Source organism: Pezoporus flaviventris, unplaced genomic scaffold (assembly GCF_033815535.1).
Source record: "Pezoporus flaviventris isolate CSIRO_AGI_PZ_B2104156 unplaced genomic scaffold, CSIRO_AGI_Pfla_v1 ptg000078l, whole genome shotgun sequence".
NCBI classification, from domain to species: Eukaryota; Metazoa; Chordata; class Aves; order Psittaciformes; family Psittacidae; genus Pezoporus; species Pezoporus flaviventris.
In genome coordinates this window covers 13,584,991-13,610,072 of record NW_026892626.1, presented here as the reverse complement: position 1 = coordinate 13,610,072, position 25,082 = coordinate 13,584,991, and the positions used below count along the sequence as shown (strand labels likewise).

The following is a 25,082-nucleotide window of genomic DNA, read 5'->3' as shown; positions in this document are numbered from 1 at the left end:
TTCTGTCTCTTTGTGCTTTCTGTCTCTTTGTGCTTCTACCATTTTTTTCAGTGTGAAACAAAGCTGTCAAAATATTTACTTGGGCATTTTGTTCAGACATTCTCAGGGGGAAATACTGTGGTTAATAGCATCATTAACATGAAGCCACAAATGTTTTTGTCTGACATCTGTCATTTACAGGATCAGCTGAAAAATATATTCTTGAATAACCAGACCCATCTTTAAAGGGATGGTTTTTTTTTTTGCTTTTAAAATTTATTTTCTCTATCTTCTCCCTTTCATAGTAATGGTAATTTGCTTTTCCACAGTACCTTTCCTGATAGCATATCATGACTGTGTTCTGTTAAAATAAATGAAAAATATTTTGACACTAATGTATTCACTCTTGTTATGACAGCTTTTGAGAAATTGTTATATTACCCCATTTTTCAGATAGGTAAAATTAAACAGTGATGAAGTCTGTGACTCACCAAGGTCCTTGTACTATCTGAGGGTCTCCTTTCAAACAAGTGACACAAGGGAAACTAGGCATAAAACTTGCATCTCATCTGAACGCAGGCTCTGTGTTCTTTGGCCCTACAACAACTCTAGTCCCAACAGACCTGTAGGATTTTCTCAATTCCTTATTCTGACAGAGGAGTTTGCATGTTTTTTTTTTTCTGTAGTGGCATCTCCAGACATTCCTAAAGGCCATTAGCACCTATACTATCTCTGGGTGGGCGCACAATGTGTGTGGATTAATATTCCAAACCCTTCTGTGATTGGGGTCTCCTTGCGGTTGTGATCCTTTGTAGTATTGCTGCAAACGACCAGTGCAGCTTTATTCCACTTCATTGCTGCTGATAAAACTAGGAACAACATTTCCTGAGTTAGCCAGCTGGAGGTTGCAGAGAGCACTTTTATTCCCCATCACATATGTAAGAATTTTCTCCTGCATATAATGATGTATCAGATGAGATTGGTGGCTCTTAAACTGACTTGTTCTCATGGGCCCAAGGAGGCTTCCCATGCATTCCTGGTGAACAGATTTTTTCCAAAGGTTAGTTTGCCTTTATCTATTTATAATATTTGCAGTAGGATGTTTGAGTTTCCTCATTTTCACATATATGTTGCCGCAGCTATAAATTGCATTAGCGGTGATTAACCGTCGTGCTGTAAAGTGCTTCCTAAGTTAGGAAAAACTAGATTATGTGTGTGAAGTCCATAAATATTGGGGTAAAAATAGTTGAGGTTTCTTTGCCTGATTCTCTTTCCTGTAAAATAACGTCTTTATTTCCAAACCTAGTTAAGAAAATTTAATGCATCCTCTCTTAATGACTCTCATTTCCAGTAAAATAAAATTTAGTATAAATGAATTTTCTTAACAGTTTATTAAATGTCGCCATTAGATATTTCTCACTGAGATCCAGCTTTCATCTGTCCATAGTATTATATAAAAGAGGTTGCATCTAATTGAATGATTATGCAGCTTTAATAAATTATTTCATCTGAAATGACTTTCAGAAACCTTGTGAGATGTATTGGGGAAATTCAGAAGCAGAAGTCTTTAATAACAGGCCAGTCTCCTTCAACTGTATCCTGACAGTAACTAGACACGCTCATTGCTCACTGAAGCTCTGAGTGCTCAACACTTCACACAATCACTTTGACCTTTTCCATTTGTCTTGAGGAAATCTCATGCACTATTCAGGTCAGCTAAAACCAGAATAATTAAAATTGCCCATATCACATTTAAGTGTTACAACAAAGTAGCTCTTGATATTTTTAAACTAAAAGCAGACTGCAGGGGTTATTTATTTTAGCGAAATTCTGTTTGCAGTTGGGAGTTTATTGAAGGTGTATGAGGCATAGCTTCTTCCTCCCAGCCTCTGAAGCCTGCTTCCTCCTGGCTCTCTAAACTCCTTGCCTAGCCCCTGGCTCCGAGCCCAGGCATCCCATCCTTAACCCATCTTCTGGGTCTGAGAAAAGGTGTTCTGTACTCACCCATCTTCCATTCAAGCTGTGTTCTTGACATGGCAGAAATGCAAAAAAGAAGGTTTTATGTTTTCCCTCTGTCATAAAATTTACATCTAGGAGAGCTAACACTGCTGCTCACTTCCTCAAACACATTCAAGCTATTCATCCAGTGCCCAAATACTCACAATAGTGGCGAGTAGTTTTGTAGCTCTGGAGAATCATTTAGTCTGGTCAGCCAAAGCCAAAATTAAAGTTTAAAATGCAGTTGGCAACGATTATTAATCAATTAGCTCCAGGGAGCTGTCAAGGCTTCCAAGCCAGAGTTAGAATAACCAGCAATAGTTTTGAAATAATAAAACTGGATCCTTAATAAAACTCGTCTCCTGCTTCACACGTTTATTAATATGACGATGCCTGAAAAGGTATCAGTAATTACTTTTGTATGAATAAAATTGAATTGGAATGAGAGCCATCTGCAGGAAGCAGTAATTGGCAGATCAGCCTCTTTAAGCACAGATTACTTAAAATCATAGTAGTGCAATGCACATCACAGGATATTAGAAGAGGAGAATCTGATACTGTCCTGAATACTGTAGTGCAGCAGCAGATTTTATTATGCAGTGAGAGATACCTGAACATAGCAGCTAAAAATCAAGAAAATGTAAGTGGGCTGTCAGCTGCTGTACACTTTTAGGGTGATCTTGATATTTTCATTGGCTTGCCCCTTTTTAGAGCTCTTCTGCAGAAAGAAGAATAAATCATTCTGTAAGGTTACAATTTAGGCGATTCCAATGGCTCAGGGTCTGCAACACTCCTTCTGCCTCTGCCATGCTTCCTAATGATGCAGGCATGCAATGTCCAAATTGGGATGTAAAAAATGACAAGGGTGGTTGATGGGTCATTTTTTTTGTTTGAAAGCTTCTATACACGTCCTTGCTGTTGGTCCAGAATAACCCCAAATGTGGTATCCTCTCAGATGCACTGTAAAAGCCGTCTGTGTGATGGGTTATTTGAAGAGGGCTTACTGTAACGATGATGAGCTATGTCTAATTAGGCGGTGCATTTAGGGCTGTCATCCACATTAATAAATACTTGTTTTTCAAGACTGTCCTAAGAGAACTCAGTTAAGTAAAGGGCCGAGGTAAGAATTTGACAATCCAGGATGTCTTCTGTATACCTATAGAACATCATGACAAGAGTAAGCCAGTGCTGTGCAAGAGGTTCAAGGCCAGTCCTGCAGCAAGCCCTGTTGGGAAGTCTGCAGTAACAGGATTTGAATCTTGTGGGGAGGGAAGGAGGCCAGTTGGGCTCCCTGCAACTGGGACCAGACATCCTGGGTGCTGAGAGTCAGAAAGGAGTGTGCATGATGCTAGGACTTAGCACGGGTAGCCATTTGGTACACAGGGAACTCGTTGGTGTAATGAGAGAGCATTGCTTTTTCATATTATAGTCAAATGGTACTCTGGAGTTTGGAACTGCAGAAGAACACTTCTGATCCTGTTGGCTGTGGAAGCCCATTAGGTCTTTCCAAAGGTAAAACAGCACAGAAACAGCCAACCTGGAGTTAACAAGACCTGGTTATAAAAAGCAATGCATTTTCAGCAGTGTTGCTGATCAGAGGTCCAGCTGGATTAGACACCTTCACAGGGTGCCATTCTCATTATGTAGCTTCAGGGCTTCTTAACATAGCCCATGCATAATAACTGAGTAACACAAACTTGCAACACGGTATATTGAGCAGTAAGTTGGCACTTTGGCATCCTGGCTGGTTCAAAGCAAAATTGATCAAGCCAGCATCTTCAGTATTTGGTCCTTCTCCAAGGGGTCATTTCTTCATCCTTCCTCAAAAACTTTCACTGGTAAATAAAGGTGGTTTCTCATCCAGCATTTTCTTCAGCACTACTGTAAGGAAAACCATGATATTTTCATAGATTTTTTGGTGTTTTCTTGTTAAAAGCCAAAAGTTAGTTTTGTTTTGTTTGTCAGGGTTTTTTAATCATTGCTAGCTTTGAGATAGGCCTTAAAGTTATTCTGACTTTTTAATCATGTTAGTAAATATTTGACTTCTGATAGCAGCTTTTTGTAGCTTGTCTAATTCTTCTTTCATTACCACTGTAATTTTCTAAGTATAGCTGGTATAGGTATGAGCCAGCACTGCTGAAACAACAGGATTTTTTGTATAGACACCCAGAACAAGATTAGGGTATATTAATGCCTCACTGGCTGTATACACATGACTAGGTATTACTGTAGTAGTTTTGTGGTGCTGAGCAATAGAATTGAATCTTCTAGACCTGGCTTGAAAGGACTTGCATTGCTTATCCCAGTGAGTTTCTCCAGCCGAGAACCACCCCAGAACCTAGACTTATCCCAACAAGATGGAATCATAGAGTCACAACCAGCGATTTCAGTTTGATTTCAATATATCTGCCCTTCAAATCTTCCCTTTGAAGTGCCGAAATGTCCTTAATTGATTAATCTGTTATTCTTTTCTTCTTTGAGATGCTGGGGAGGGGACAGAACCTCCCCCTTTTTTTTAGTTTTTTAAACCTTTGTTAGTTTTTAAAGTAGATTTAAAATAAAGAGCAATGAAAGTGAGCTACTGGTTGCAGCTCAGCCTGAATCCATGCCTTGGCAGGAATATTCTGTACGACAGTTGGACGTTAATGTGGTAAGGCAGAAGAGAAGTGACCGTATTTGTTTTTTCTGGGTCTGGTAGCATATCCCTCATCTGATCATCAGAAAGCAGTTATATAAATGGATTGTTGCCAACTTTTAACTTGCAGCTGGCTTCTGACATGATTTTCATACAGACTATGGGACCCTCTTTATCTCCTCGTACCACCCAGGATGTTCTTCATGGGAGGGAGGCACAACAGTTGTTTTCATATTCCCTTTTCCTTATTTCTGGTCTGGGCATCAGTGTGACCAGAATTAAGTGCAAGAAAGGATGGACATCTGGAGAGGAGATGGGATTTAAGCAGAAGATAGTATTTAGTTGTATATTCCTTTTAGGAGCAGAGTACATTGACTGGGAAGAGCTCAAACTCTATTTTCTGTTATTCTTCTGTGATAATTCAACTGTGGCCTTGTCTTCTTTTTATGAATGTATGTAAACTAAAAAGCACATTTAGCTTAATAATGCAGTCATATTAGCGGTGGGCTTTCACGCCTACTGCTGACCTTTTTGTTATTACTGAAAACAACAGAAAGTTCTTAGCATATTATTACTGCTATAAATATGCTCTCAGCTCAAAATGTAATTTTGCTGCAGGCAGGCTAATGCAGATACCAGCAACTAAATGACTGTATTAGAAAAAGAATTAAAATAATAAATTGAAGGTTTTTTTCCCAGTGGAGCACTCTTGCCGTGTGCAGGTAGGTTGGTGTCTATGACAAGGTGAATCACAGTAAGACACCCTGCATGTGTTGTACCATATAAGAGATATGAGCTGTACTGATGACCTGCTGTATGATTTTGAGGCATCATTGCAGTTTTCTGGGTCATCTTGCCATTCCACTTATCATCTGCCTCATCTGTTTATACTCGAAGCTCTTCAAGGGGATGTCTCATGTTGTGTTTGAACAGTGCCTGCAGTGGGGGAGGAAGGGGATTTCTAGCCTGGCTGAAGCTTCAGGATGTAAGCATAATATAAAACGTTACAAATAATGGCAAGTGATAAAAGTACATATAATAAAAGATATGCCGTGATAAACGTTTTATGTAGATTTAATCAAAGCTTTGCTTTAAGGCACAAAGGCCCTTTCCTTTTGCCTTATAAATACTTTCAAAGAAAATCCTGTGTAGTTTGCTGTAGGGGTACAATCTGTCCTTATATTGGACATCAGGACAAAAATGGGACACTAAAAAGCAAGTTTATTTTTTCCTGCATGTGTGATTCCTAAATTTAAATAAAAGAGAAAAAATAAAGCTTCTTCCCTTCGCCTTTTCACAAGTCTTTAGTCATTATGCTGTGTTTAAAGCAGATGGAAGAACATATTAAAAATTGTTTTTAAACCACAGATTGCGAAATAGTGCCAGGATTTTCAACCAAAAATGTGGCACTGATTCTAAAATCTGTTGACAATTTTAGGCAGTTTTTTTTTTTTTCTGGCAAAAGGGCTCCATTAGTGTCTCCTCTTCCAGGAAAATAAGGAAAACCTCTATCTGAGTCATAATTTAATTAGCTTCTAAACTGGATTTGCGAATATCAGTGTAAATATGTTAGCTTTCTCCAGGAATTGAAATTGGCAGATAAACAGAGTCATCCATAACACAAGAAAAACACAGTTAAAAATAAAGGCTATGAGTCTCTTTAATCTATATATTGAGTTCTGCCCCAGATTAGAGTGTCTAAGATTTTAACTGCAGCCATTTAGGTCAAGTCATTGAAAATCTACTTAGAGTTTAAATTTTGGATGTTTTTTCCAAATGAAGAACACGAGCATCCCATGCACTTGGAATTCGATTTCCTCTTACATTCCATTGAGCACTGAAGCACACTGCGAGGCAGCTTGCTGGCCGTGCAAGTGTTGGCAAAGACAGACATTCAAAAACTATCCCTATAAAAGTAAATTCATTTTAAATGCAAGAAAAAGAAGAAATTCTGAATACCCCCAAGAAAAATAAACACTTTTTACGTTTCCCTTTAAATAATTGCATGTGTTATAACTGGACAAAAAATTATTATTCCTACTTCACTATATGCCCTTTAGGGCATATATAAAACTTCCATCCACATCCATATTTTTTTAATATATATCCATCTAAAACCCCATCCAGAAAATGGCTCTTCTCCCACAAGAATGAGCTTGTGCCAAATTCCTGCTCCCTCTATGCTGCTTCCAGCAGTTCCAGGGGGGCTCTTTGAGATGCTGGGTTCCTCTGCTCACCTGTAAGCCATATGTGGTGTTACTCTCAGGGCTGCACTGACTTGATAACAGCATTCAGAGCTTCCAGATTTGGGCTTTATAAGGCCAGCGAGCTTGTCTAAATCACAGGACCTCATAGCAGCCTTCCGGTACCTGAAGGGGGCCTATAAGGATGCTGGGGAGGGACTCTTCATTAGGGAATGTAGTGATAGGACAAGGGGTAATGGGTTAAAACTTAAACAGGAGAAGTTTAGGTTGGATATAAGGAAGAAATTCTTTACTGTAAGGGTGGTGAGGCACTGGAATGGGTTGCCCAGGGAGGTTGTGAATGCTCCATCCCTGGCAGTGTTCAAGGCCAGGTTGGACAGAGCCTTGGGTGCCATGGTTTAGTGTGAGGTATCCCTGCCCATGGCAGGGGGTTGGAACGGGATGATCTTAAGGTCCTTTCCAACCCTAACTGTTCTATGATTCTATAAATTTACCTCAAACATAAATGCAGTATTTTAAAGCTGTTGCTATTGTAAGTATTGCATTGTGAAATATTACAGCAGACCACTTGAGTGCCAAGTGTTTGTGCAAGGTTTTAAATCTCTTTAAGGGAATTTTTTAGTGCATGGTTGTTCTTTATTGAGGAAGCACCTGCTATCCACATTTTATGGATAGATAGTGAGTGCAGCAATGCACCTTTTGCACTGTTTGTAGAGAGCTTCAGGAGTAAAGTCTTGATGCCTTGATCATGTACCATAAGTTCTGTTCAGTCTTTCTTGGAGGGTATGTGGGATCACAGCATAGGTGATCCTTAAAGATGGGTTTTGTGGTGATGAAAAACCGAGTGTGTCAAAACAGAAGAGTACCCAGATAAATGAGATGGGAAGAGGGGTGGCCGTGAGGGTTGAAGGGAGATCGTGAGGTGTGAGCAGGGGTGGCAGTGAGGGAAGATCGTGATGGGAGAGGTGGGGCGGTCAAGAAGGGAAATCAGGAGTGGCAATGAGAGGTGAGGGGTCAGGAGAGGCAGCCATGAGGAATAAGGGGAGATTGTGAGGGGAGAGCAGGGGTAGCCATCAGGGGTGAGGGGACAGGAGAAGCAGCCATGAGGGATGAGGGGAGATTGTGAGGGGACAGGAGGGGTGGCCATGAGAGGTGAAGGGTGACTGTGAGGGAAGAGGTGGGGCGGTTCTATGTTTCTGTGATTCTAATGTGACAATTTTTGTATAGTAGTGCAGTGTGCTGCTCTTAATGTTTTCAATAGATCTTTTCAGTGTAGCCTTGGATGTGGTGCAATGGACCAGATCCATTGCTCTGTCCCTCCTCTGAGACTCAGTGAAGCTTGAGAGAGTAAATCACAAGGGTCCTCATGGGTAAATCCCAGGAAAGCAAGAGGAGGCAACACCATGACCTGGTTCTCACAGCTGGAGAAACCTTTCAGGTTAATTCCCTGATGCTGCGTGTGGGATGTATGCTGGAGAGATCTAAATTTGGGGGCCATCTGCTTTACCGTGGAGAGATACCCATGCAGGACCGCCAGTGGCACCAAATTGGAGCAGCAGATGTAGGTGAATCTAGGTGTCCTTGCATTTGGCATGCAACAGTGCTCTTGTGTCTTCTGGAAGGTTTTCAGCAGTCACATATCTGTCTCTCTGGTCTCTCAAGACTTGTCTCCTACCCAGTGATCTTCTCAAGTTGAATGAGCAAAATGGTTGGTTCTCAGCACAGTGTTTTTATACACATAGATTATTGAATAGCTGTGACAGCTTTGTGGGGTTTTGTGCTGCGCAGTAGTCTGAGTAGATGCTTTGTGTTGTCTTCCTGAATGCAATTTGTAACAATAATGTTTGTCTCTTACTGTGTTTCTGGAAGCAGTTTGCCTACTTTCCCTTTCCTTTCTCTTTCTGCTAGGACATCCAGAGAGCGCTCTGCCCTGCACACTACCAGTTGTCTTCTTGTTTGCCTTCTTATGCTGCCTGTATTCTCATGTTTTGGAAACAGATTTGTGTAAGGTTACTTTAATATAGAGACTGGAAGTCATTTATGAGCTATACCAGTGAGAATCTTGGGCAGCTTTTCCATGTGAGTCTCTCATGCTAAAATCCAGACTCCCAAATGTAAAATTCCCTAAGCCGCTCGATTCATTTGATTCATTTCCTCTGTATCTTCAATTTCAAAGCCATTTAGGAAGATCATTTGCACAAACATAAAAGTTCTCTTTAACTAAAGTCAACCAATGTGTTTTTTCAATGAGCTGGAGCTCGTAAGGAACATTCAAACATTAACTGTGTAAAGAAGGCAATTAGTGTTTGAATAATATATTGAAAATTAGCCCAAGGCGTACTGGAAAAATGCATGTTTTACCCATGTGTATTTTTGATCCAGTTCCATAGTTTATATTAGATCTGGACGTAGATGCTTCTAAAGGCTATCAAATTAATTCAAACTATGGGAAAAGTTGTGATTGTCCATAAAACGTTTCTTTTAAACTGTAATGTAGTTGGGACATTTAATCGCTCAAAGGAAAAGCCTTTTCTACTGCTGTAGTATGTCAAGGAAGCTTATCTGCGTATAAACAGCAAAATGAGACCTCTCTCGTGTTACAGGGCTTCAACTTTTTGTAGTTTAAAAGTTGAACATTTCTAAAAATGTACTAATGATGTCATTCTGATAAACAAGATACCCCTCTCACCCTGTCATGGAGTGATACTTTCCATAGGTTTTAAAGCTGTCATAAGAGTAGGAAAAAAGCTGTCATAGTCATAGGAATCAGTGGAAAACTTTTATTTTAATAACTGCCGTGGGGGCCGATTGCAGGGAGCAACCTCAGGTTATCTGTCTTAAAGATTGTGCATCCATTATCATGAGTGTTTTGCTCACAGTTTGATAGGAATTATGGTCAAGAGAAGGACCATTTTCCTGAAGGGGGAGAAACAGGAATTGATGCAACCGTGGATAAAGTACCAGTAAAAACGTGCTTTCTGCAGTTGTTTAAGAATTTCTTATTTGTATCAGTTATTGTGGTGTATATAGAGCAAAACCTTTCAGGAAGACTAGCTGAAGCTTTTGTCTGTTCCTACAAGAGAATTCACTAGAGTAGGAGTCAATGTGGGGTCTTAGTTGCAGAAGTGTAACAGCTTGCTAGAAAAGAGCATATGGTTTTGGTAATAGGCTAATAAGAGCAATTAACCTTACAGTGCACTTTTTTGTTGGTCTCAGTTGTTTATAAACTAGGTAATAAAGATATTTTAACATCCTATAGCTTTATAGGAGATTAGTCAAATCAGGCTGTATTTTTCAAGTTGATGTCTAATGTCCTCAGGTGATACTGTAAGGGATAGAAACATAAAACTAGAAGAGAATAAAATGTTCAGAGTACTATGTGGTGTGTCCAACCAACGAATATAATCACAAATACATAAAGAAATAAAAACATGTTAAAGGTTTTCATTAGAATGAGGACTGTTTTCACAGAATGCAGTCACAGATCTGCCATTCCTCTTGTTCTTGTCACCTTGCACAGATTAAAATGTAAACTGTTTCTAGGTTTATTTAACATAAAACCTGATTTTAAACTTACCTTCTTCTTCGTGTGTGCAAATAGACAGCATTTCTCATAGCATCTTCCATGTAGTTGTTCAGAAGGATGAACTTCATAAACGAATGGGTTTCTTTCAACAACAAGCACTGTCATTATCTTTGGGGCTGTTTTTTGAAGGACTTAATAGTCTTGCTGCATTACTTCCTGCAGAAGTTCCAGTTTCTCAGTTAGGAGCTACTGTGTTTGCTTGCCCCAGAAACTGCACCCACAAGAAAAGCCCTTTTTACTTTATTCTCTGTCAGCTCCTTGTTACAGGTGGTGTATTTTGACAGTTGTTGTTCAGTTGGATATCTCGCTGCAAAGCCAAGTGACACCAAGGGGTGAATGATCTTTCTTTTGCACGTACTTTGGTTTTGAGGTTGGTGGTGATGGGAGAATGATGTTTTCCCCATCATAATATTTTTTTATTTGGTTCTGTAACTTTTGGCAGTTCAGCTTTTGGGCTCCTGCTTTTGTGCAATATTTGTTTTGCAAACTTTTGCCCACTTACTGCAATGTCCCAAAAGAGACTTCTAAATCAGTTCATTTGATTATGATATATTGTGGTTATTAATGTTTTGTTTATCCTTCCTGTTGTTTGTCTGAGTTTTACCTAATGTACTGGTTACAGACATTTTTATTGAATTTAGCTGGTCATAACCCTAATGACTTGTTGCTGCTTTTTCTTTATCGTGAGTTTGAAAGTCAAGACAATAATTATTTTCTTTGGGTTTTCTGCAGAGACTTCCATCAAACCCTTCTGCACTAATTTGAGGTCTGGTTTTCCCTCTTTCATTGAATTGACTGAAAAATGTATTTGCTGGTGCAGCATTCACCAAATATGAGGACTTCTGCTTTATTACACTTGGCAGCATTTAAACAATACTAATTCTTATACCCAGCTGGCTTTTCAGTTGATTTCTGTGCTCTCTGTTGCTGTGTAAAACAAGCTGGAACATTAAAGGCATCATGCATGCTACCCTCTGGAGACTTGTTTTTTAGAGAAAAGTCAAATAACTGTAAAATCTTCTGTTTTTTCTCCTCATAGGTTTCCTTCTGGATCTTTAAATGATATTTCAGTGTATTCACAGATTTTGTACATATTAAGATGCTAATTTTCAAGCACATTCCTGTAAAAAAGCAGTCTTTATAGTGAGATTTGCTAGCTTGATCTTTGTTTATAGAAATAAAGGTTTCTTTCATTACCTAAAACGGATTATACCAGCTTTAAATCATATTCAAGATGGACGTAAATGTGACATTTTAACCCAGCTAAAACTGCATATTTCAAATGTGTTCACTAAGTAGTCCAAGAATGTCTGCAGATGTTAATCATCTGGTTTAGCCGCTCAGTTTAACAGTATTGAAGCAGCCTGAAGTTTTGAGCTACATGTTAGAATTCCTGGAGAGAGCGAGACCCAAAAAGCATTTTCCTGTCCTGTAAACACCAATATTGAAGTCACACTTCTGGACAAATCCCAGCCTTAAACCATATGCTTCTGAAGAATGAATTTTCTCTGCTCTAGAACAGGCATCTGTGATGGGCTTCAGCCTTTGTTGAGGTGACTGTGTAGCATGAGTCTCTCTTTCCAGTCCTTTAGAGGCTGCTTAATTTCATGTCAATTTATTGCGAAATACCACCTTACTGGAACCCAAACTTGATTCCTCGTCCCCTCCATGTCCCTGCGTACTCAGGTAGCCCTGCAGCTGGGCTAAGGATTTGGTTGTTGTGGATCAAATGAGGGCAGTGACCTCTCACAAAGGACTGGTCCAAGCTGAGGAGTGGGAACTGATTTTTAACTCCAAGAAATCAGTGCTTTCTGATGAAAATGTATAACATTTTTGGCCATGATGTCTTCCTATGATCTTTTCCTTTCTTGCGCCGAAGTCAGGTAGCCATCTGTTGTGTTCTTTTTGCCACTCACACAACATGCATGCTAGTATCCGTTTCACAGTGTCATAAACTCTATGTCGCACTTACAAAGTTACATGGAGTCATTGTAGGAAATCTTTTATTAATATTAATGTTTCAGTCATGGTATTTAATGTATTTTTTTTTGTACTACAGCTGGTCTGAAAACCCAGAAGAATGGAAGTTTCAAAAGACAAGACAAACCTGGCTCCTCTTGCACATGTATGATAAAGAGAAGGTTTGTATTAACGCTGCTTCTTTTCAGAGCAAAGATGATTTAAACACTAGTTGTAGCTATTTTTTATTCACTGAAAGTTGCTAGTAATAGCCTTGCGCTTTGCTAATAATTTTTCAATAATTTATAAATCAATTACTTTGTGTTTTAACTAAAATGTGGAATCATTTAGGTTAAAAAACCTAAAATGTGGAATCATTTTAATTGCTTGTAATTAATCTTTTTCTTTTGTTGGTGATCAGTCTCCTGTGTACATTAGGTTTTTATACTTGATCGTATGTCATTTTTATACTTGATCTATGTCAAGCATAAATAGAGCAGGTTAATGTTTTATGTAAATCTGGAGCTTACTGAGGATTTGAGTCATCCTTCATTTCTAAATGTGGAACCCGGTATTATAAATCGTGATTCTCATATTGCTTTAGGTATCTCTGGCTCCATATAAGATGTACAGCCATCTTGCCAAGATGTTAAAATAGCTTTCTCATTAAAATATAAGTGAAACCTGATGTTGATTGTAAAAAACATAAAGTATAACCAGAAGCGAGGCTTGCATCATTACTGAGATCCATTCATTTCATACCTTAAAAAACAACAAAGACTGAATTTCCAATAAGCATCTGGCCATTGTGGTATTGAGTGGGGGTTTCTAGTCATTCATTGTGTTGTTTGGTAGAGCAAATATCTAGCTATTTGCACAGGGCCTTTCTTGTTGATTCATTTAGTTGACATTCAGTTAGGTTTTGCTGACTTTTTTGTGTGCACTTCAACATTTGAGCATTACCAACTTCCTGACCCAAATTACTCAATAGCTCTTAAGAGAATCACTTGACAGAGGGTGTTACCTTTATGATAAAAATACTTCTAGAGAACCATATAATTAAAAGCAGAGTTTCATAAGGGCAAAAGTGTTCACAGAATACAATACTTTAAAAAGATTACTTGCAGAATGCGTATTTGATTGTAAGTATCTAGCTTGTTTGCACTTCTGTTTTTAAGTTTTTCCTGTGAAAGTCTTTTATCAACCTTTCAGAATCGGTGTATGCTCTTTAAAACTACCTAGAAATTGTTTTACGGGCAGAATGATGTTTTAGCTTTTTACCTGTTTACTTTGAGTTTTGTGTTGAAATATACTGGGAAATAATTAACTTCAAGTAGCATTTGTTTTATGTATCAAAACACAGCTTAACTTTGTCTTGTCTTAATCTGCTGAAAGTGCAATGATTCATAGAAGCATAGAATCATAGAATAGTTAGGGTTAGAAAGGACCTTAAGATCATACAGTTCCACCCCCCCTGCCACGGGCAGGGACACCTCACACTAAACCATGGCACCCAAGGCTCTGTCCAACCTGGCCTTGAACACTGCCAGGGATGGAGCATTCACAACTTCCTGGGCAACCCATTCCAGTGTCTCATCACCCTAACAGGAAAGAACTTCCTCCTTATATCCAGTCTAAACTTGCACTGTTTAAGTTTGAACCCATTACCCGTTCTCCTATCACTACAGTCCCTAATGAATAGTCCATCCCCACCATCCCTATAGCCCCCCTTCAGATACTGAAAGGCTGCTATGAGGTCTCCATGCAGCCTTCTCTTCTCCAGGCTGAACAGCCCCAACTTTCTCAGCCTATCTTCATACATAATAATCATTATGTAATGATTAACATCTGCATTCAGATGCAGTATTTAGTAGAACTGCTCAAGTGCTTATAATTAAGCAGATGATGAAGTCTCTTTCTTCATCAGGACTATAGGAAGAGCAGACCATATTCTTTTGAATATTTTTTATATGCAGTTGAACTTCCTATCCATGACAGAATAAAATCTGTCAGATATCCATCCAAGCATGACTAAAATACAAAAGGAGACACGTGTTTCTTTCCTTCCTCATCAGCTTCTTTGATCTCATGGTGTCGCTTGGATGCCTACTGAAAAGCCATGCAAACGGGTGAATTGAGTTTCCTGGACCGATAGGCCTCTTTCTGTGAGAAATAAGTTGAGATTTTAAAGTCCTTTGTGACACGAGTGGTTATCTTAAGTCCCTTTAAAATCCATGTGGTGGTTGGCTGACAGCTTCCATCCCAAGCCTATATACCTACAGTGTATATAATGGTTCAGGATCCCATCTAAAATAAACACTACATCATTTGTTGATCTTTGTCATCCGGTGCAGCATTTTCAGAGAGGAACTACATCAGCTGTCTTCAGCTTCTGGGCTGCAGGGCCCTGGAGGGGTTTCTGAAGCTTCCTCAGAAGGTGACAAAAAAGCAAGCTTGGCTGCAGTAAGCTGAAGTTCTCTATGCAGATACCTGTGTTTGTTTTGCAAAACCTGTGACCATCTGCAAGTCTAAAAAGCCTGAAGCCTCCAGAGTTACATAGCATAACTTAAAAGTGATAACTGTTCTTTTCCTGCTACTGTTTTGTAGTGTTCCCCCCCCACCCCTTTTCCCTGATGACAGTAATTATTTGGGGATATTTCCATGTTAGCTCCAGTGCACATTAGCTGGTTAGAACAGAGGTAAGGTTAGTGTGTGAGAGAGAAAAAGAAACTAGAAAAATGTCAAAGCAGTTTAACCAAAGAGTAATACAATCCCAAAAGCATCACTTCCACTTGCCAGAGCCGTGGTGGTAGATCTGGATATCCAATTTCAAGCCAGCCCAAAAGCTGATCTTAGAAGGTGGATTGTGTTTCTTTCTATAAAACCACAGCAAGAGTCCCTGAAATTTCAGGTCTTATACTGCTATATTTGATAATTAAAATTGAATATCATTAATTTTGCTGCCACTTTTGGTGTTCCACCTCTATTGTACGTGCAAGTTAGGAGGAAATCCGATACTATCTTGACTCCTTGGTACTGTATTGTATTACTCAGCTTTTGCTGAGATAAACCTAATACCTGCATTAAAGAAAAAAATCTGACTTTTTGAACACTTGAGCAGTTATCTTTAGGGCAAAATACTAAATGTTTGCTAGGCTTCAGGCAGCCACATGTCTGTCTGCACACTTAGTATTTCTGAGTAGGCTTTTAATTGCCCCCTCAAGCACTTTGCTTAAATGCTACAGTAATAACTGTAATTCACAGTATCACAGTATCACAGTATGTTAGAGATTGGAAGGGACCTCGAAAGATCATCTAGTCCAATCCCCCTGCCAGAGCAGGAACACCTAGATAATGTTACACAGGAATGCGTCCAGGCGGGTTTTGAATGTCTCCAGGGAAGGAGACTCCACAACCTCCCTGGGCAGCCTGTTCCAGTGTTCCGTCACCCTCACTGAGAAGAAGTTTCTTCTCAAGTTTAAGTGGAACCTCTTGTGTTCCAGTTTGTACCCATTACCCCTTGTCCTATCATTGTTTGCCACTGAGTAGAGCCTGGCTCCGTCCTCGTGACACTCCCCCTTTATATATTTATAGACACTGATAAGGTCACCCCTCAGTCTCCTCTTCTCCAAACTATAGAGACCCAGCTCCCTCAGTCTTTCCTCATAAGGGAGATGCTCCACTCCCTTAATCATCTTAGTTGCCCTGCGCTGGACTCTCTCCAGCAGCTCCCTGTCCTTCTTGAACTGAGGGGCCCAGAACTGGACACAATACTCCAGATGCGGTCTCACCAGGGCAGAGTAGAGGGGAAGGAGGACCTCTCTCGACCTAGAGTGAGGTATGACTGTACCACAGGGTCTGAGAATAAAAGGTGTAAATTATGTAAATAACTTGGATGAGGTTTGAAACATAGAAATGTTGCTGAGATTTAAAAACCCTGCACTGAGCATCTGCGTTAAAGGAGCGCTGTCCTGCTGAAATTGTTTGTATCTGAATTTTTTTGGTCTGTTATTTGTACCAGCTCACTATGGGTAAAAAGGTTGCAAAAATGTAGGCGTTTTTCGTTATGTTTAAATGCGTTTAATTTGTATATTATAGCAACACTTCATGTATCATCCATTTCAGTGTTAGTCACTGTAAAATTAATTTTTTTGTATCTGTATTGTTTCTTTAATGCAAGAGTGTTTGTGTGAAGAATTAGAAGGTTTTCCGTAGTGTAGAAGCGATGAGGCTGAATGCAGACTTTAGTTTTGATTTATTACTTTGAAGTATCTCTGATTGATGAAGGCACTGTTGGAATATTCTTTCTTCCTCTTCTTTTGGAGTGATAGAAGTTTCAGTGATCAAAGTTACGCTGCCAAATGTTGATGGAGAAATAAGTTGTAAATTAAGTATCTGTTGAAGCTCTGCCTTCTCTGAAATGTTGATACTTTGCAGAATTGAAACAGCCCTCGAATAATGAGTCTCCAGTCCTTTAAATACTTACGTATGTGTTTAACTTGACTCATGTCAAGTTATATGTGTAAAGTTAAACATGGAGGAAAATATTTGCAGCATTAGGTCATTTTAACATCTCCTGATTCACAGCAAAAATATTCTCTTATTGGCTGAAACCTGTTCCACAGATACACAACATAAAGTTAAGATATGCTTCAGCGTAGATCTGTTCACCTAATGCTTTTGAAAAGAAATTGGTTTGAAATACCGAATAAATAATTCAGAAGTCTTTGCTAGGCTATTGCCAAGATTATTTAACGTAATGTTCATTTAAATTGTATGTTGTACCTAATAAGCTAAAATTTAACCTGTGACTAGTTAATTAGAAAGGGAATGAAATGGGGGTAATGCAACTGGAGATGACTAAACTGCTTTTAATGTTAGGCCAGTTAGTAGAGCCTATCAGTTTTAGTCAGCGTGATTTAAAAATGATTTCCATATGTCTGAATTTCAATTTGTTTTTCAAATCGAATTCTTTTCCTCTGTATGAGCATTCTGTCAAAGTGTTTGATGGTGGGTGGTATCTTATCTCAGCAAACAAATAAGTTTGGGTAGGGGTGAGGGTAATTCTCACAAAATTCCTTCCTCAGACATGTGCATGCAATTCTCACTGAATTTGGTAAGGTTTGTATACATGTTTCTAAAAGTAGGATTTGGCTAGTAGTTGGGTTTTTTTTCTACCAACAACTCTCAGCCTTGAGCTCATTGTCAGGGGGTGTTTGCATTTGCTGATCAGCATTTCCACATCTGCTTAGAATTTCCTCTCAGATGCTTTGCCCATCTGAGCACATGACTGTCCTCTTGCCACGGTCCATCCCTCCCAGCAGCTTGAGCCTTGGCAAGGAAAACTTCCACTCAGAGATGGGCATTGGCAAACACAAAAGCCCATGGAGTTTTCTTAATTATCTTTCAGGTGGTGTTTTGACATGATTGTGAATGAGTATTGAGAGAGAAGAAAGTTAAGCAGGGTTTTTTTATTAATTCCTTGATTTTTCTTTAAAGGTTCCAGACAAGTATTTCACCATTTTACTGGATTATCTGCAAGGGCTTCAAGGCAATGCACGAGACTTAACTGTGCAGAAAGCTGAAGCTTTTATGAAGGAATTTGATGATTCCAATGCAGAAGACCCAAACCTCTTGGACAAGTGCGAGCGCATACGACAAGTTCTACAGCTGCTGTCCTGAGAGTATTTTTGTGTCTTAACAGTTGCCTGGCGGAGAGGATAGGTTGTCATATATAGAGACTATAAATTAGTTGTCAAGACATATTTTCTAATAAGAAGCCTAATATTATATGTATTCTGATACTGGGTATTCAGATTTTGTATGCATAAGTTTTTCCAGTTGCACAGATTTATTCTGTTTTGATGTGATAAAATAAAAATAACATATTTGGTCCATAGACGTGTTATTACAGTAATCTTAAGTGCATATCTTTAGAAAAATAAACCTCTCTTCTCGTTAGTTTTTCTCCATCTCCCCCTGTAATTACTGTTAAATAAGAGGAGCTTTGCAGTTCTTAATAAGAAGAGCAAAGGAACCAACAAAAAGCCTGGAGGGTCTTTTACAATGGCAGCTTTTAAAATGAGCATACAGTACAGTGTTTGCTCAGCCAGCTGTAATCTATCACTTTCAGCTTTAGAAGTATGTCATTTGGATTTGGGAAAGATCATTTTCAGTCTGTTGAACATGGGTTGTATAACACAGTTGCTTATTAGTACTTCACACGGTGATCTGGGGATACCATCAGCTTTGTTAGTTTTCCTTTTATATTTTGAAGTTTTCAAATGCATTATGGCAATTGTTTAGATATTCAGATAATGCACAGATGGGAACAGACCAAATCCTTTGACTCTACGTAGTGAAGTCATCTGATTGTACCAACCCTATGATGAGAAGTGCTGTGCTGCAACATTTTGTAGCTAGCCTGCCAGTATTGCATTTTCATCTTTCTCTTTTAACTGGCGTCCAAAAGAGTTAATTTGTGTTCATTCACTTTGATGTGAGACATTTGTCTCCTGTGAACATGCTGAAAATACGAGGCTTTCAAGTAGAAAACAAGGACATTAATTACTCAAACGTTGGATGATTGGCTTATTTAATAACACTTGTATTCAGTCACTGTTCTTGACCTGATTCTTTCATGTTTCTGCAAACATTGTTCATACTTTATTAATAACAACTATATGAAAAGTGTAGTGTTTAAGAAGAGTGGCTGTCTTTGGGAATTACAGCTTTAATTTGGGTTTGTGGAGGAGGGGAGGATCTATGGATATGCGGGCCTAATTTTTCAATAAGAAGCATTTGAGTGGATTTGACAGCCTTTACAGTCATGGATTAGTTGCAAATCTTCAGAAATATGAAATATATTACTAGTTACAAATAACTTACGCTTTCTGACTTCTTGAAGGTGATGTTTTCAGCAAAAAAAAGACTAGGGACCAGCATGCCCTGCTCTAACACAATAGCCAGCATGGAGTGAGCAGAACTCAGCAGCAGTGACCAGCCTCTCCTCTGAGCTGCCGATCCCTCAGCAGCAGCTCAGGTAGTGTTCAGTTACCATGGGACAGTGATTGGTTGGGGACTGCCAAGGATGCAGCAAAGACCTAGAGCTTTTAGAGGCCCAGAGCTGTATAAAATTGACTTTGCATTTAAAAGTTGGTGAAAAGGACCTGTAATAAAGAGAAGCGATACTGACATTTAGCGAACTTGTGAATGATCATTGGACTTGTGTTTTATGTCTGAGAACATGCATCTGGGAAAAACTACTGCCACTCCAAACACGAGCTGATACGTTTATTTTCCATCATGAAAACCAGGAATTTCTCACAGATTATGTTTTCAAAGTTTCTTTTTTTCAGCTTAAATGATGTCAGAGAATTTGTGTTCTCCTTAGATTTGAAAATCGACACTTTTGGTTTCTCAAGTCACACAAAAATGTGGGTCCTCATAGTGCACTTAATGTACCTCGTAGCTGAAAAGCCCAAGGAAGTTACAACTGTATTTTGCACTGTATTTTAGAGGAGACTTGTAAAAAAAGATTGTCAAGGTAAGCTCCAGGCAAAAAGACGTGAATCTTTTATGATTTTGGCAGGTTTGGCAAGATTCGCCTTTCTCGGACCTTGGTTTCGATTATGTGCAAGCATTGACAAATCTGTGAGAAGAGAGGCTTTGTAGATTAAGAACATCATATTTCTTTTTATTGCAATCAATATTAGAAACATATAAGGCCTGCCAATCTGGAGTCTGTGTGAACAGTAACATTTGGAAAAGAGCAGTTAGAGCCTCTCACCGGTGCAGTAATAGACCTCTGTGAATGAGGTCCTGCTTTGCTCTCCTTCAGCTGCAGTTCCAACTTTCCCTTTGGTGCTACAGATTCTTGGGTGAAGGACATGGTCTCTGGCCTCTGCTTCTTGCAGCTATGGAAAATTCAGAAGTTAAAAACTAAGGTAATGGTTGCTATGTTTGGTTTTGGTAGAGAAAGCAAAGTATGATGTTCTTTGCCACATGTCTCTTGGAGTATGGTGCGGTTCAGTGGTCAGTGGTGTCTGGAAATTGGGTGAAAGGCTTGTAAAACTTCTGCTTTGCATTGTTACTATGCATGTCTTGGGTTTCAGAACTCAATATGAAATATTTTAAGTGTTGTCTTATACTTGATGTTGTAGTGCAAATAAGAAATATCACTTAATTGCATTTCGTTTTTTTTACTTTGCCCCATTTCTTAAAGACTCTTCAACTGATTGGCAAACAAGTCATCATCAAAACACCCATGAAATGCAAAAAACCATTTTTGGAATACGTATTTTTAGGCCCATTTTAAAGACAAGATTGTGAGCACCCAGACAGATTACCCAGCACAGCATGCAAATGCAGTAACATCTCTGGCAATCAAATTCTGTTTTTTCCATGTGCTCACCACCAGGCCAGCTTCTGCTTCCTGCTCAGCTCGGCATTTTAATGTAGGAATTTACATTACATGATGAGTAAGTATAGCAAGATTTCCTCCATCATGTATTTTAAATTATTAAGTTTATAATCAGTTATTGAATTCCTGTAGCTGATCAAAGCTGCATAAGAAGATATAATCTGGCACTTCATTCACTTTGTCGTTTGGTCATGTGGAATTCTCAGATCTTAACACCACTTGTAGCTTAGGCAATCGTGTGGATAAAGATAGGACAAAACCATGTCTCTCCCTCCGTTTAAATCAGTCTACTGTGTTAATAAAAATTGCATCCAAAGCTAGAAGTAACAGTGTGTACAGACTGACAAATTGCATCTTCATCTGCCCACTCTAATTGTCTTCTAGTTGAGTTAATCTGTATTGTGGAGCTCTGGCTAGAAGAACTCATATCCTAAGAGAACGCTGAAGTCAGGACTTCTAGACAAAATAAAAGAACATTAATTACTTAGAATTGCTTAAAGCTGGAGCTGTGCCTCTAATGGAAGTACTAATTACTCAAAAATTGGCAATGTAGAAAGTTCCCTTTGATTTGGCTGATCCTTGCTATGGATTGTGCATCTTCTTGGTTCTCCACTGTCTGAGCCCAATTTTAATTTGTTATCATGGTTGTAAAATTACTGGGTAAATGAATTCTCTCTTCTTATTTGGAAAGGGTGTGTCGTAGCTGTTGAATGTGTAGTTTATTTCCTTATTTCCTCTCGCTGGAGAATAGTTCTGGTGTGCTTCTGTTGATTTTAAAGCAAGGTGACTCCTGACTGATCCCCCGTAATTTCCAATAGCTTAGAAATGCACTTCAGTTTGAGTTTAGGGTTTGTTTTTTTTGGGTTTTCTTCACTTTTGCCACTGAGTAAGGCAAAGTAATGAACGTTAAAATCTACTCACGTATCTGCAATTCCGTGTCAGAAAAACAATCAGGAAAGAGATTTAAGTTACAAAGTCAAGCACTCAGAAAATTGGCAAACATAAGAATGGAAATTGTCTGTGTAATTTCAATTTTACTCCTTCACGCCTGTATGCTATGATGCAACCTCTAATTATGCCATTTTCCATCGTGTGTGACTGATAAGTCATTTATTCAGTGTTTTTCTTGCAGTTCTGCTGCAATTCCCAATTTTGAAATTTAGGTCTACAAAGTAATAGTAAAGCTTAGAGAAACAGCTTTGCTGTGTGGGTTTGATCCTGCACAGGAGAAACAAGCAGGAACTTTCCTATTCATTTGGTATAGGAACTAGTCATAGATGTTTCATCACAAATGTGCCTTTTAAAACCTGTCTTAATGTTCTGGTTCATTTACAGTCAAAATACTGCATTGATGTTGCTTAATTTACATCCCGTTTTGTTGACATAAGACTTTCCAGTGGCTTATTCTGCTTTAGCCTTTGGTTTCCTTTTATGTCTTCCTTTCTGTACAGCTGAATGAGCTAGTTATTTCTGTCCCTGCAAATAGGAATATTAGTTGTTTACAGTGATTCCAGTCATACAAGGATACAATTAAATGTCCTTGCCTTTGCAGGACAAGCTCATTTTAGCAGTGATTTATAATTGCATTCTATTTTAAATTCTTCGTAAGAACATACATAGTCAACAACTTAATATGGTCAAAAATAATGAGTTTATTCAAAATACGTTTGTTTTCCCCTCCAAGGAGCAGGGAATACCAAACTAAATAAAACCACTGAGTAAATGGTGGGGGAAGGGCAAAGCAAAACAGTGGTTTATCTTTCTTTGTCAAAACAAAGCTGAATAAGAAGCTTGTGCTACTAAGAAAGTTTGACTGGTGCTATAGACACAGAGGGAGGGCCCTTCAGTTAGAAACAGAACAACAGTCACACAGTTGCTCTTACTGATTTTTCTTTTTCCCCTACATGCAGAATTTTTGGCATTCCCCAACAAAACCCACGAAAACACCTACGTCCAAAAGTTAAATAGGTTTCAAAATCAAATACTTAAAAGGCCAAGAAATGCCACATGTATATACATGGCCAGAAGAATTCAGCTTCTACCTCTCTGTGCCTCCGGCCTGGAGACTGTATGAAGGGGGATTGTGTTCGAAGTAAACAAGCGAGAGCCCCTAAACTATGTGAGCGCGTAGTTGAAGATGCCAAGTAACTTTTCTTCATAGGAAGGTGGAATTACATTTCCCATTAGCTTTAGTTATTCAGATATTTTGAAGAAGGTTTGCTTCTAATTGAAATATCATGTAGACTTTTGCAGTGACAACTTGCATCTATTCTCCTCGTGGTCCCACGTGCGTTTTATAGAATTGCAAGCCATGGGACGCAGGATCTGTCACTCTCATTTGCTTATAAATAGCTCAGTCTAGCTACAGCACTGTGAAAATCATCCTTTGCTGTTGAATTCCTTTGGACCCAAAGGAGCGTGTTGACGCAGTTTCCATGTACTGGTCTAGAGGTACAACAGGCTTTGGCAGCATCCTTTGTATCACCCAGGCTTTCTTAAGCTCCATGAAATTGCCAGAATCCAGTACAGTGATGCTGCTTATGGAGTTTACAAGCGAGCAGCAGTGTTTGTGGAGCACTTTGAGACGTGAGGCCTCAGGATCTCGGCTGTTCAGGATGCTCAGCCCACAGCTTTTGCCTTCTGTGGCCTTGCCACCAGTTTTCAGTCTTGAGCTGCTGAGAGGTGCAACCATTTTATTTGTCCACTTGGGCTTAATTTGACTAAACAAACCATTTTAAAGCTGTTTTGGTGTATTGAAAACTTAAGCTGCACTGATAGTGTTTCTCTGGTAGCACAGATACATGTAAATAGGTATTGTGGATTTCACAAAGAGAGTACCCTTTATTAGAAGCAGAAGCTCTTGCAGTATCCTGGAAATAACTGTCCACTACCCTGATTTACCTTGTTAAATAAGACTGGTATATCCGTGATCTGTCACAAATACAGGCTAACAGATAGACACGGCGACAGAGAGCCAAGAAACCATGTATGGGCATCAAACATACCAGAGGGCAAGGATGACAGCGGGGAATGTAACCTCGTGAAGTTGCCTGGTTAAGGCAAAATGCCACCTGGCACAAATCCCGGCTGCCATAAGGTTAAAAATAACAAATGCTATCCCTATTACATAAGGAAATCTTTCGTCCTTGTTTAATGGGGCACTGAGATAAGCCGGAAAGAATAAATACAGGGAGTCTCTGAACTCTTACTTGTGGTGTTAGTGCTTAGGGACAAAAGACTGAAAATACCAGGCTTGACTGTAAGCAGGGCTCCGTGCATAAACTGTTGGCATTAAACAGGTGAAATCTGGGTGAAATTCCAGCATCTAAGCATGCTCAGCAGCAGCAGCATCAAACCAGTTCACTGGTGACATCTCAGCCCAGGAAGGCCTTCTAGTGCATCACTCTGTGATGATCATGTTACTATAACATAAATACAGAGTATCTGTGTGTTCACAGCAGCCTGTAAACCCTGTGGATGGCTGCAATCCATTGCCCGTGTTCTGCTGCTGATTGCAGTCCAATAGGGGATGGAGAAGCTGTTGAAGTCATTGTGGATGAATTTGATACTCACCCCAGAAGTGTGATCTGTTCTCATCCCATCCCACTTCCAGTTGCATGAAGGAAACACCTGGCTACAGCAGTTTGAAGGGTAAATTCAATGAAGGTACAGTGAGATGCTGCTCATGTCCTTGTAGGGGGCCCACACCTCAAATGAATTCAGTCCGTGACAGATATTTTTATTATCAAAAAGAAAACCCTTTAGATAATTTTTATTTCCAATGCTTTTAATATGCTCTTTAATCTCAGAGATGGAAAATCTGCACTGAGTAGATGGTTGCATTATGAATATTGCACCAACATCCTTCTTTCCTTCCTGTACAAGTTCCTGAGCAGATTATAACTCACTTTAACTGATGTATGGAAATGTTCATCTGACTGAATTAGCAAAGAAGATGAGGGGGAAAGCAGCTCATCAGAGTTAGGAAATGCAGAAGTTAACTTATATTTTGAAATAGGCCACATACAGATATCTGGAATCTGAGTCTGTGATATTTAAACAAAACTCACTCAAAAATTATCACTTCTGCAGCAATATGGCATGAACTAGCTCTCTGCACTCCGCGGTGTCACTTTTCTTTTGAAGAGCCAAGGCTGCCAACTGTAGAGCAGAGTTTGCAGAAGGAAAACTGCAGTCAACTTGACAGTTATTTCCAGAGATTGCTCCAATCCTCAACAATACTCATTGGCTCTCTATAAAATCCAGGGATTCCCCCTTTGTTTTCTAAATTATTATTTT

At 39.2% G+C, this 25,082-nt stretch overlaps 1 protein-coding gene across 8 annotated transcripts in view; it reads left to right on the top strand.

The window, feature by feature from the left end:
- Positions 1-22,197, top strand: part of CUNH7orf50 (chromosome unknown C7orf50 homolog) — a 133,983-nt gene extending 111,786 nt beyond the window's left edge. For all 8 annotated transcript variants that reach the window (XM_061474081.1, XM_061474082.1, XM_061474086.1 and 5 more), the window contains 2 exons: positions 12,462-12,543; positions 17,861-22,197. In XM_061474081.1, coding sequence (XP_061330065.1) covers positions 12,462-12,543; positions 17,861-18,043 — 265 coding nt within the window. In that variant the 3' untranslated portion in view covers positions 18,044-22,197. The remainder of the gene's footprint in view (positions 1-12,461; positions 12,544-17,860) is intronic.
- The last annotated feature ends 2,885 nt before the right edge of the window (positions 22,198-25,082 follow it).